Genomic DNA, 14,384 nt, shown 5'->3' with positions numbered 1-14,384 from the left:
TTCCCTGATGGCTCAGCTGTAGAGAATCCACCTGCAATGCAGGATACCTGGTTTCGATCTCTGGGTAGGGAATATCACCTGAAGAAGGGAATGGCAGCCCACTCCAGTATCCTGCCCAGAAATTCCATGGACAGTGGAGCCTGGTGGGCTACAGTCCATAGGGTCATAAGAGTCAGACATGATTCGGCGAGTAAACCACCAATAAGATAAATATGCTGACAGTTTAAAGGGACTAAATTAATTCCCTGAAACATTACTTATTGGTATATCTTCTAGCCACATTAAAGGAAAGATGCATGTATGTAGTGATTTATGTCCAGCATGGTGGAATTCACACTTTTTTCTGGCTTAGTATTCATCTTTGTACCCACTATAATGCTTATCAGGAACTACAACATGCACTGAATAAATATTTGTAGAATACACTAATAAATGAACTCCCTTGTGACTAAAATACTAATCAGAACTAGGGTACTAAATGACCATGATGAGTCAATATTTTAGATTTTATGTTAATGCAAGTACAATCAGAAGTTATGAAATATTTATTCTATATGCCATTTATAAATTCTAGTAAATGGCCCATAAGAATATTCTGCTGTTCTTTTAAACTGGACCCTGTACTAGGAGTACCTTTGGTATTAACATCCTTCCTTCTCTGATCTTATACACGAATACTCTCCTTGTTGCAATATGGCATGTTTTGTTTAGGTGGATGATTACAAATAGGGCAGGGAAAACTTCATAGTTACAGGGACTTATAATGATCTTTTGGGTCTTCCCTTGTGGCTCAGCTGGTAAAGAATCCACCTGGAATGCGGGAGACCTGGGTTGGGAAGATCCCTTGGAGAAGGCAAAGGCTACCTTGTCCTATATTTTGGTCTGAAGAATTCCATGGACTATATAGTCCATGGGGTCGCAAAGAGTCAGACACGACCAAGTGACTTTCACTTTCAATGAACTTTTTGTGTATTTGAGGCAGCTATTACTAATTTGAACTATACCCTTTGCATTTTAAATATATAATCTCTCTTGCTTTCTGTACTGGTAAGAAAAGTGAATCAACAGAGAACTTTCACAGAGTATGGGTTCTACAGTCTCCAGATGTACACGCTTCCCATGAGTATTTTAGCCAGGAATTGACTCACCAGCGCAAAGCCACAAAAACAGAAACATGAGAAGGCAGGGTCCGTGTCATTATGGACGAGGAAAGCCACAGCTATCGATAAAACCAGAAAGCTGAAAAATAAAATTAATGAGCCAGGCATCTAAGGCTAATAATAAGTACCTTGATACACTTGGGATATATAAGGCAAAATCACCAAAGGGAAGATAGCCAAGAGAAAGTGGAGTTGTAAGAAGCAAATGGAGAGAACACTAATTGGAAAAGATACATGCACCCCCAAGTTCATTCATGCACTATTTACAACAGTCAAGCTTTGAAACAAGCTAAATTGAACTGATGGATGAACAGATAAATGAGGCATAGTGCACAATGGAATATTAGCCATAAAAAGAAAGAAATCTTGCCATTTTTGACAACATGGATGAACCCTGAGAACTCTATGCTAAGTGAAATAAGTTAGAGAAAGTGAAATACTGTAAGAGTCTCACTTGTATGAGGAATCTAACAAAATAAATAAACAAAATCAAGCTAATAAATACAGAAAATGACTAAAGGATGCCAGGAGAGGGGATGCAAATGGGTGGAGGGGGTCAAAAGGTATAAACTGCCAACTATAAAGCAACTGTGACTGGAATGTAGTACACAGCATAGAAACTACAGTCAGTAAGACTGAATTGCATATTTCCAAGGTGCTATATAAGAAACTAGGTCTCAAAGGTTTTCAACATGAGGAAAAAAGAAAAAAAAAAAAAACAAAACTTGTAATCGTGTATGGTTCAGTTTAGTTCAGTTGCTCAGTAGTGTCCGATCTTTGCCACTGCATGAACCAGAGCATGCCAGGCCTCCCTGTCCATCACCAACTCCCAGAGTCCACCCAAACTCATGTCCATTGAGTCGGTGATGCCATCCAATCATCTCATCCTTTTCATCGTTCCCTTCTCCTGCACTCAGTCTTTCCCAGCATCGGGGTCTTTTCAAATGAATCAACTCTTCGCATCAGGTGGCCAAAGTATTGGAGTTTCAGCTTCAGCATCAGTCCTTCCAATGGACACCCAGGACTGATCTCTTTTAGGATGGACTGGTTGGATCTCCTTGCAGTCCAAGGGACTCTCAAGAGTCTTCTCCAACACCACAGTTCAAAAGCATCAATTCTTCAGCGCTCAGCTTTCTTCACAGTCCAACTCTCACATCCATACACGACCGCTGGAAAAACCATAGCCTTGACTAGACAGACCTTCGTTGGCAAAGTAATGTCTCTGCTTTGTAATATGCTGTCTAGGTTGGTCATAACTTTCCTACCAAGGAGTAAGTGTCTTTTAATTTCATGGCTGCAGTCACCATCAGCAGTGAGTTTTGAGCCCAGAAAAATAAAGTCAGCCACTGTTTCCCCATCTATTTGTCATGAAGTGATGGGACCAGATGCCATGATCTTCGTTTTCTAAATGTTGAGCTTTAAACCAATTTTTTCACTATCCTCTTTCACTTTCATCAAGAGGCTTTTGAGTTCCTCTTCAAGTTCTGCCATAAGGGTGGTGTCATCTGCATATCTGAGGTTATTGATATTTCTCCTGGCAATCTTGATTCCAGCTTGTGCTTCATCCAGCCCAGTGTTTCTCATGATGTACTCTGCATATAAGTTAAATAAGCAGGCTGACAATATATAGCTTTGACGTACTCCTTTTCCTATTTGGAACCAGTCTGTTGTTCCATGTCCAGTTCTAACTGTTGCTTCCTGACCTGCATACTGGTTTCTCAAGAGGCAGGTCAGGTGGTCTGATTATCTTGGTCGTGAAGATCTTTTTTGTACAGTTCTTCTGTGTATTCTTACCACCTCTTCTTAACATCTTCTGCTTCCATTAGGTCCATACCATTTCTGTCCTTTATCGAGCCCACCTTTGCATGAAATGTTCCCTCGGTATCTCTAATTTTCCTGAAGAGATCTCTAGTCTTTCCCATTCTGTTGTTTTCCTCTATTTCTTTGCATTGATCACTGAGGAAGGCTTTCTTATCTCTTCTTTCTATTCTTTAGAACTGTGCATTCAGATGCTTATATCTTTCCTTTTCTCCTTTGCTTTTCACTTCTCTACTTTTCACAGCTATTTGTAAGGCCTCCCCAGACAGCCGTTTTGCTTTTTTGCATTTCTTTTCCACGGGGATGGTCTTGGTCGCTGTCTCCTGTCCTTTTATATTCATATTAATAGTTAATTTTATAAAGGAAGAATTTACGGTCATTTTCCTATATATTTACCTAGTATTTGGCAACTGAAATTGATTTACCAGTTTCATTTTTAGCTGATGCATATTGACTATATATATGACATTGTGTCATCTCCAAATAACATTACGCTTGCCTCTTGTCAATATTTACACACTTAAATTTTTATTATTAAATTAGCTCATTTTCCTAGAAATGCTAACTACAGTGGTGACAAATATAATCCCTGCATTCTTTTTGATTTTATTTGGGATGCCTCTAGTATGCCACTATTAATATGATATTACATGTTAATTTGTAGAAAATGGTTTACACATTTTCAGTAGTTTTCAATTATAAAAATCACAAACCTGCTTCTTTTTAAAATAATTATGCTAATAACACATTTGCCTTTGTTGAAATAAACCCTCCTCTGTTAATAGGTTGTATTCCTTAATTTCAATACTTGAATTTACTTGCTAATTTTGTTGTTTGCAACTGTTGTATTTATATACATGTTCTTTTTTGGAGTTTTGTTAGTGAGGTTTTTATACTGAGGTTTGCTAGCTATACAAAATGAAGGGGGAAACATTCTGTCTTTCTACTCGGGAACAATTTTTAAAACATAAGAATTATCTGTGCTATGAAAGACTGTTTAAATGACACCAGTTTTAATAGCTCTTTTACTATGTTTTTACTTCTTCCTCTTTGGTTGTACGCTTAGAGAAATGGTTCTCAAAGTGTGACCATGGACAAGAGATACTGGGACCACCTGGGAGATGTTAGAATCATCAGTTCTTGGACTCCATTTCAGACCTACTGAAAGCCTGGGCTTGAGGGTCACAATCTGCATTTTAAAAAGTCCTGCAGGTGATTTTGATACATACTTAAGTTTGAGAACTATTGCCTTAGATTGCCTACCCTTCAGCAGGGGTTCCCAATTTCCTGAATCTAATCTGTAACGATCTAAGGTGGAGCTGACATAATAATAACAGAAATAAAGTACACAATAAATGTGATGTGCGTCAATCACTCTGAAACTACCACCCCCACCTAACCCCCGAAAAAGTGGCTTCCACGAAACCGGTCCCTGGTGCCAAAAAAATGTTGGGCACCGCTGCCATTCAGCGTATTTCACTTTTTCCATTTAGATGGGCAATACTCAATTTCTTCCACATTGTATAGTTTACTGGCACAGATGCACATGATTTACTCTTATAACCATTAAAATATTTTCCATAACTGTGGCTGTATTTTCAGATTTATTAAGCTATGTGTTTATTTCCTTTTGTTTAAAAAAAAAAAACACACACACAAAAACCTTGGCGAGAGAAGTGGGCAAGATAGTGCAGGGGGCGTTTTCAGCAGTCACCCGCCCGCCATCCCCTCCTCAAGGAATACAGCTTTCGACAATCACTAATGAATAGATAGTACCTTCGCCGAGTCAGGGAGTCCAGCGGAGAAGTTCCAGCACAGCAAAATATCCAAGAACAGATCCACTGAAGGGGGTTAGAACACTTTTCCTTTACTGGCATGGCCACTCCCCCAGCGTGGCCCAGCTCAGTTGCAGAAAAGGCTCCATTCAGTCCCAGATTTCCCTCAGCATCGGGATGGAGTGTTTAGCTTCCTGTGCCTCGCAGGATGCTGCCGCAGAGGCCACTTCTTTCTCATCTCACTTGGAGCACAGAGGGTCTCAACACCAGTTTGGTGGGGAGTGGGTGGCAGAGGCTGGGAGCAGGTAGGAGAGAGAAGGCCTCACAGTCACTGGGGCATTTTGAGCGACTGATCTGATCTGATCTGATCTGAGGGGCGATGGAGCCTACAGATCAACGCAGAGATTCCTCCAGGAGCATGGCCCCTGAGCTGCTTCTGGAAGCCTACACTGATGATTTTAGCAGGCAACTGACCCACCTGGTGCCCGCACAGGTTTGTGGGCCTCCTTCCTCCCCACCTCCTGGCTGGCACTCCGTGCACGTGCCCTGTGCGTGCTGCATGCCGTACGTGCGTCCCACGTGGGACAGCAAGCAGAGAGCAGGTGAGCATCTCCAGATGGCAGGCTAACTTCAGGTGACTAGAGGAAGGTTCTAAATGTGAGCATTTGGGGATTCTGCCCTAAGGAAAACACAGGTGGCGCTCAGCACCCAGCCAGGCTTTGGGGAATGAGAGAAAGCAATCCTAAAACTGCCTCTCCCCTACCTTCTCCAAGAGGGAAGGAGAGGTGGGGAGTTCATGTATCTATAGAAAAGAGCCTAGAGAGCTTCGGGATCTCTAGCTGGGCTGACAAGGTGTTTCTCTCTCCAGCCTGGTTAATTAAGACTGGAGAAATTGACAGCTTTTTAAAATGCAGACTACAGATCTATTTAAAAATATATTTAGTATTTATTTTGCTGTCCTGGGTATTAGTTGCGACATGCGAAATCTTTAACTTATGGCATGAGAACTCTTAGCTGCAGTAGGTGTGATCAAGCTCCCTGATCAGAAATCAAATCCATGACCACTGCACTGGGAGCTTGGAGTCTTTAATCAGTCGACCACCAGGGAAGTCCCAAGACTATGACTCTTGAGGCTGCCCTGTAACCTGGCTGCAGTCCCTCTTAGCTATGGTAACCGGGTCCTATTTGCTTAGGGATCCAGAAGAAGACACGCTCATCCTTGCACCAGAGGAGGCCCACTTACATCTTTCCTATTGTCCCCTGAAGATACTGAAGCTGCCTGTAACTCAGTATAATTCCAGCCCCTCTCGACTATTTCCGTCTGCAAGTGTTTCCACATTCTGAGGTTTATACTTACCAAGAGTCATTTGTGTGGTTTCCAACACTGTTTATGCCAATTTTAGTCTTTATTATAATTATATAATTTAATTACCTATTATAGCAATGGAAAATATAATTACAAAAAGAGCCTTTGTTTTATATATGAAAACAAAGATGATTTGGGAAGATTGGATATAAATGCAGTTGTGAAACTGCCATAGAATTATATGTTCTTTGCCATAGAATTATATGTAAGAGAGAGCATTATAAAAGATTTTTGAAACTATTGTAAAAATCTAAAAGGATTTTATACTCAGATTGCTTCACAAGTATCTTTTGGGTCTTTGTTCCACTTAAAAGAATCTAAAAATGGAAATAACAGATGGTTTATTATGGAGTGTGATTTATACAAGCAAACTTTGTAGAACCCCCATTGATGACCGAAATTCAAAGAAATGACAGTAGCTGGGCCTTTAAGAAAAAATTGGCCAATTCAGTTATTTTTATAGATTTTAGGTTAAAATGAAATATCCAAAGCTATATGGATCATTTTTATCACACTTGTTTTACCTTCTATTAATGTCTTACTTCACCTCTAGTAGAAGACCTTCTGCTATACATAAATTGGACTACTTCATTTCCTGACTGTATTCACTGAATCATTCAATGGCCTCTCTTAAAAAACAAAGACCACATCTTGGCTTTGAAGCATCTTTAAGACACAGGAGCAGGCATTTATGCTATTGTCTGTTTTGTTATTCATTCCCAGCTTCTCTCTTTATGTTCCAGGCACACTGACCTTGTAGGTCAGAACACACCAGGCCATTTGTCTCCTCAGGCTCTTCACATACAGTTATACCTGCTTGGTATGCACTTTCCATCTATTTGGTGTCCACCTGACTTACATGTATTCCTTAGATCCCCTCTTAAATGTATCTTATTTATACTGACCTTCTTTTACTATGAGAACTAAATTTGTCCCTTATTCTAGCTCTTGGCAACTTTTCTTGTCTTTCACAGTATATATCACAATTTACCCCCCAAAGTTGTATTTGTGCATTTTTTAAATACTTGTACTATTGAGCTCGGGATTTTAATAATGAGGTAATCTGTCTCTTTTATTCATTTCTACAACTCCAGGGCCTGACCAAAAAAAAAAAAAAAGATACTTTTTTTTAATAAGCAAATGAATGAAGAATCAACAACGAGGGTGAAACTAATGGCATATATGAATTTGATGTTATCCAGTAGATGAAAAATTTTCTAACTGTAAGTTCTGAGATTATCTATAATCATTAAAGTACAAAATCAGACTAAAAGGTAGCAACTATCAGTTTTTCTTAGTAATTTCCATCATCTATATTTCTAATACCCAGATGATAAATCTCTCATGACAATTCTGTCTCACCTCACAGTATTGTAAGTTTAGTGATTACATAGACTTCTTCTATCCTTTTCACTGCCAATCCTCAAACAGTATCTAGCACAAGAAGATAATTAATAAAGAAGCTTTTATTTAAGGATCACCACTATAGATGAATACCTATTTTCAGAGTTAACCGTGACTTCAGAATTATTTCCACTGTTCTGGCTAAAAGTGAAGGGCATTACAAAGAAAAAATTAGGAGAAAGTGGCTAGTTATTTACCAATTTCCCCTTTTCATCTTGGGCAAACAGAATTCCTTTCCGAACAGTTGTGTGCATGCTAAGTTGCTTCACTCACATCCAACTCTGTGCGAACCAATGGACTATAGCCCACCAGGCTCCTCTTTCCATGGGATTCTCCAGGCAAGAATTCTGGAGTGGGTTCCTGTGCCCTCCTCCAGGGGATCTTTTCAACCCAGGGATCAAACGTGCGTTTCTTACATCTAACCTGCGTAGGCAGGTGAGTTCTTTACCACTAGTGCCACCTGGGAAGCCCGTCCTTACAATTAGGTGTAACTGATTAGGATACAGCCAATGGGTTTTAAGCTGAACATCTTCCAGCCCTGGTCCATTTTAAAAGAAAAGCACTCACAAATGTCAATATTTCATTCTCTTTTATCACCCAGTTGTTGAATAGAGAGGACTCTGTATCTAGAGGAGGGTAGAGCCATAATGGCACCCCCTCCAGTACTCTTACCTGGAGAGTCCCATGGACGGAGGAGCCTGGTAGGCTGCAGTCCATGGGGTCGCTAGGAGTCGGACACAACTAAGCGACTTCACTTTCACTTTTCACTTTCATGCATTGGAGAAGGAAAAGGCAACCCACTCCAGTGTTCTTGCATGGAGAATCCCAGGGACGGTGGAGCCTGGTGGGCTGCCGTCTATGGGGTCGCTAGGAGTCAGACACGACTGAAGCGACTTAGCAGCAGCAGCAGCAATGACTTGAGGTACATGATTCAGTTATTTTTGTTGTCTGCTGGATTTACTCACCGGGGCAGAGGATCATAAGTTGATAAATAGAACTCATTGAGTGAAAGCCAGAACTTGAACTCTATAAGGTCTCCTGGTCTGATTTGACACTGAGTGTTGATCCTCTGTCTTGCTGAGACAGACGCAAATATTTCAGGCAAGAATGCTTTCCCTCTTTTCACACCTCTCCTTCCCATGTCATATTCAGTGAAAGAGGCTGCAAGTTAAATAGAACAGCACTCTTCTAAAGAAAACAATCAAAAGCTGCCTTGTTTAGTTCTGTGTTACCTTAATATCATATATGAGTGCCATTGCATATTATTTTATACTTTTATTAGGCCCTAAACCTTGCATTTCAACTTTAGTACTTCAGTATTTCTAGCAATTGCCTATGTAATGTGAGACAGAGTTCTAACAAAATTTCCTCTCCCTAGGAAGCTAGTGTCTGAACACATATCAACTGAGCACCATTATTTTTCCAATGAGATTTCAGGCTACATCCATTCTGTCAAGTTTCTGTATGTGTCTCTCTGCTTTTCCATTGAGTTCTTCATCTACTCAATTCATTACATTATTTTATTATAATTATGCAATTCATTTGTAGCATGTCTAATTTGGTAAAATAGTTCTTTCTTCTTATTAAGATGTAATGAGCTACTTTGTTACATATATTTTGGAAAAAGTTTTTCAAATTTTTCATACAAATCCAGCTCTAATTTTGATTAGTTATAGGTTAAAGGTATACATTAATGTGCAATATTATATTAAGCTATCTCATCTAATAATAGAAACTATCTCTATTTATTCTCATCTTTTATGTCTTGTAGAGAGTTTTAACATTTCTATTTGTAGGTTTTGGATGCTACTGCTGCTGCTGCTAAGTCACTTAAGTCGTGTCTGACTCTGTGCGACCCCATAGACGGCAGCCCATTAAGCTCCTCTGTCCCTGGGATTCTCCAGGCAAGAACACTGGAGTGGGTTGCCATTTCCTTCTCCAATGCATTAAAGTAAAAAGTGAAAGTGAAGTCGCTCAGTTGTGTCCGACTCTTAGCGACCCCATGGACTCCAGCCTACCAGGCTCCTTCGTCCATGGATTTTCCAAGCAAGAGTACTGGAGTGGGGTGCCATTGCCTTCTCCGGTAGGTTTTGTATATTCTTTATCAATTTCTAGATACTTCCCATTTTTGCTTGCTGTTTTTGTAAATGTGTTGATTATTGCTTATATAATGAAATACTATTGAATAAATTTATTTTATATTTAGTAACTTTGCTACACTCCCTTATTTAGTCTTAATATATTTTCAGTTAGGATATTACTTTTTGTCTTTATGGAGGGATTTTTGGTCTTTATCATTCTATATTATTTGCAATTCTCTTTACAATATTTTTAAAACATCAGTTTTGCAGTAGATTTGATTATTTCCAATAATCAAGTTTTATTTCATTAACATACTCTTTTTTGCTCTTGTTATTCTTTGTCCTGTCATTTCTATTACAGCTTTTTCTTCTCATTTCTTTAGGTTTTAGCTATTTCCCGTTTTCCAACATCTTGAATTTTGTAATTAATATTTTTTTCTTAATATCAAAGTTTCTCAGCCTCAGCTGTATTGACATGTTGAACTATGTGGTTCTTTCTTGTGCATTTGGGGGGCTGTTCTATGAAATGGGAATGTTTAGCAGCATTCCTATCTTCTATCCATTAGCTGGCAAGAGCAATACTCTCTCACCCATGACAAGCAAATGTGTGTCCAAACATTGCCACATGTCTCCTGTGATGGAAGAGAAATAATTTCTGTTGAAGACCACTGAAGATTCATCAGAGGCATATAACAAACTGACAACTGTTTACCAAAAAAAAAAACTACTGAACCTAAGATAAGAATGCTGGCAATCTGATGTTTCAATCTTGAGCTGCTACCTCACACTTCAGTTCCGTCAGTGCGATAGTTCTAGCGGGGTTGGGCACACTAAGAAAGCAAGCGACTTTACTGTCGGGGGAGCCAGCATGATTTGGAGTGGAAGCTAGAGAAATTCCATTACCCAGAGAGTTATCTAAAATAATAGTCATCTCAGTGGCAAATGTAGCAGCTTGCCTAAGTTTGCAAAACTGATTAAGGCAAGCAGCTAACCAGGCAACTAGCCCTATTTTCAATAGGAGACCTTGGGAATGATGCAGCCATAATGGGCCTCAATGCTGCAGCTGCTTAGTTGGTTCAGTCATGTCCGACTCTGTGCAAACCTATGGCTGTAACCTGCCATTCCTCCATCCGTGGAATTCTCCAGGCAAGAACACTGGAGTGATTGCCATGCCCTTCTCCAGGGGATCTTTGCAACCCAGGGATTGAACCCAGGTCTCCTGCATTGAAGGCGGATTCTTTACCATCTAAGCCACCAGGGAAGCCCCATGGGCCTCGATAGGTTGCCACATACTCCTTGCTGTCTGAAACACTAAATGCATGGTTGTATATATGTGCAGGACAGGTGAAAGAGGGTTGCATCTGTGTTCAGGACAGAGTAATGCAGGCCCTAGTTATCTACACATCCTTGGCTAAGTGAGAAGGCTTGTACGTGAGCACAAGACATAAAAGGGCCAACAGATATTAAAAGCTGAATTAGATTAATAACTGCCTGAAGTTTGTATGCATTCCCCAATGAACATACAGCAGCAAAGGGATGAAAACCTACTGTCTCAAGGGTTTTAAACACAAACTTTGGTCATTCATACCGACATAGGAACAATCCTCAGAAGCCAGTGTTAATATAAAAGCAAAAGGAAAAACAAAAATTCAGAGGCAGCAGTATATTCATACACTAGAAGGGAGAACAGCTCCATATAATTAGTTCTGGGAACTCCCTAAACAAACACAGGAACAACCATAACCCCTGTGGGAGAATGCAAATCCACAGCTGTTAAATATGTTGTAATCTCTAGTTTCCAACCAAATATTCACAAACACGCAGAGGAATGGGCAAGTGTAACACATACTTTGGAAAAAAGCAAACAATGTCTCTGATGGATTCTAGATGTTGGACTTAGCAGACAAAGACTTAAAAACAGTATTATATGTATTTTGATGTATTATATCAAATTATGATGTATTATAAATACATCAAAGAACTAACATAAACTATGCTTAAATAATAAATGAAAATATAACGATGACTATTCAAATAGAAAATGCCAATTAAAGGCCTAAAAATACAAAAAAAAATAACCAAATAGAAATCCTTGAGTTAAAAAGTATACTAACTGAAATAAAAAAATTTAATTACAGGGACTTAAAAGAGTAACATTATTCATAATATCCAAGACTGGAAACAATCTAAATCTATATCAATTTGTGAAGAGATAGACAATATATTATAAGTCCATACAATGGGATACTTACTACTCAGCAATACAAAGAATACAGTATTTCATGTAGTTCATATAAGTGAACCTCAAAATATTATGTGAAGTGAAAGAAACCAAATGCAAAAGACTATATATCATATTATTTTTTTTCATATGAACTATCCATAAGGGCAAACCTTAGAAAGATTAGTTGTTGTTTGGAGCTAGGGTAAGGACTCAGAATTGACTACATGTGGGCATGAAGATTCTTGCCTTGCTGATAAAAACATTTTAAAATGAGACAGATTTATTAAAATCATTAAAAGGTTTACTTAAAATGAGTGAATTAGGTCAGTAAAGATGTTAAAATATTGCTATTCACATTCATATCAAATATAAACAGGATTTTTATGGATCAAATGCATTACATTTTTCTTGAAAAAAATAATTATTATCATACTATAGTAACAATTGTATACTTAGCCTTCATTATGCATCATTATATGAGGCTCTTTACATGTATAATCCCATTATTTATTACTATGAGGGAGAAAATAATAACCATCATGACACAGGTAAATTGATGGAAACTAGGAAGAGAAAAAAATTGTTAAAGAACTCTTACCAAGGTAGCTTGACTCCTAAGTTCATGGACTCAACCAATACTTTCGATAGTTTGCTATTTGTGTTTGTGTGTGTGTGAGTGTGTGTGTGTGTACATGCATATCCATAAGAGAGAAATGAGACATGACGTAAATTAATATTGGGCGACTATGTTCAATAAAATGTAATGCTGTAGATATATATTTTAAGACGTCATAAGTCTGGGTAATATATAAATACATGTAAAATCACTGTTAACTTTATTAATTCCTTAGGGATTGAAATTTCAATAACTGTTTCAATTGCCAAATGATATTTTAATTTCAGTCTCAAAGTTATCAAGAAATTAAGACAAACATTAGTTTTTTACTAATTAACCACTTGAGAATACTAACAGCATTTTTCTTAGACTTTAAAGTAAATCATAATTTTAAAAATAATGTCTATAAATAGAAAACTAATATATTGTGATATTGTAATATAGATTTCAAAATAAGATAACGATGCATTCTTGTCACACTTTTAGAATGTGAAACTTATAACCTTATAAACCATTTTATAAACCTTATAAAGCATTTTAAGCTTAATTTTACTAAACAATTATCAAACAATTACATATAGTTTCTTTCCTTTGTTTAGCACATGAAAAATCTATCACTGATTCTCTGATTTTAAATAAATTCAGAAGTTTTACTACTATTAACCATTAGAAGAGGTGTTTTGCTGACACAAAGGTAAAATAAATTACTTATAAGCAGTAAATCTTCGTAAATAAGAGTTTATGTCAGTGATTATGCAGAACTGGTTAAAAAAAAAAAGAATGTTTAGTGGAAAATCTTACCACGCCAATGGAAAAATAATTATTGATGATACTGTAAGGCACTGGGTCTCCCTTCTCATCTTTGTCATTAGGTATGACTTCAAACTTCCACCTGTCCAACATGATTTCTGTGCTGTTTTCAATGTCTTTTAAGATTTTCATCAAATTCTCACCTTCATAACCTAATGAAAAAAAATTTTATCTTGAGAAAAAATATAACCAAACAATAAAAGCTATTACTTATATTTAAGTGTGTGAATGCTTGTATCATTCTAAAGTTAAATAATGCATGTCAAAGCAAATTTAATGCAAGTTGAAGAATTAAGACCAATCTTATTATACTCATATCAATATTTTATCTGTAGCTTTAATTTGCAACTCATATTTCTCTCCTGTGGTACAAATTCTTAATATAGCCACTGCGTACCTCTCACAAAACTTTTTATCAATATGTTCAAAATGGAATTGATGATCTGTTTGGGTATCATCCTCCTGTGAATTCTGCCTCCCAAAGATGACACCCTCCACCCACTTGCTAAAATAAAAGTTCTTGCTGCCATGTTGAACTTGTCCTCTGCTTCTACTCTCTCTGCAGGCTTTACATTTGATAATACTTTTTCCCAGAAGCCACCCTCCCAAAATGATAGATTTTACACAGGACCATAACATACAGTTTTCAAAACCAGCCATAGCATAGAACTAGTATACTGCACTATAATTATTTACATCTTTCTCCTTAGATGTTCCTTTTCCCAGATGTACCCTCCAATAATGCTCAACAAATCCATTTTTAAATAAATCTACTATAGATAGTAACCATGGCCTGAAAGTTATTGCTTAATATTATATTTTCTCTTAAATGGACCTTTAGTTATGTAACATTATAGTTAATTAGGGGCGTAGCCTAACCCTGGCTGTGTTATTTACTGAAGTGTTTGCTTTTAACATTCAAAATAGCTTCTTTCTCCATAAAAACTTAGCTTTGGTGTGAGAATGAAGTGAGGAAAAAAGAGAAAATACATAAAGGGTCTTAGTCTATGAGGCAAAAGAACAGAAAGTTGTCAACAACAATACTGATGATGAAATTAGGATGTGAAATGTTATACTAAGTTAAATAATGTATCTCTAACTCTAATACACACAGATTCTTGAAATGATGT

General features: G+C 37.7%; 1 protein-coding gene across 7 annotated transcripts in view; it reads right to left on the bottom strand.

Annotated features, from left to right (window-relative positions):
• Positions 1-14,384, bottom strand: part of DGKB (diacylglycerol kinase beta) — an 874,923-nt gene that overhangs the window by 475,969 nt on the left and 384,570 nt on the right. For all 7 annotated transcript variants that reach the window (XM_027540028.1, XM_027540027.1, XM_027540029.1 and 4 more), the window contains one exon: positions 13,246-13,406. In XM_027540028.1, the coding sequence (XP_027395829.1) occupies positions 13,246-13,406 (161 nt within the window). The remainder of the gene's footprint in view (positions 1-13,245; positions 13,407-14,384) is intronic.

The sequence above is a fragment of the Bos indicus x Bos taurus genome, chromosome 4, assembly GCF_003369695.1.
Source record: "Bos indicus x Bos taurus breed Angus x Brahman F1 hybrid chromosome 4, Bos_hybrid_MaternalHap_v2.0, whole genome shotgun sequence".
Taxonomy (NCBI): Eukaryota; Metazoa; Chordata; class Mammalia; order Artiodactyla; family Bovidae; genus Bos; species Bos indicus x Bos taurus.
Note: the sequence above shows the minus strand (reverse complement) of the source record. Positions and strands in the feature narration are given on the sequence as shown.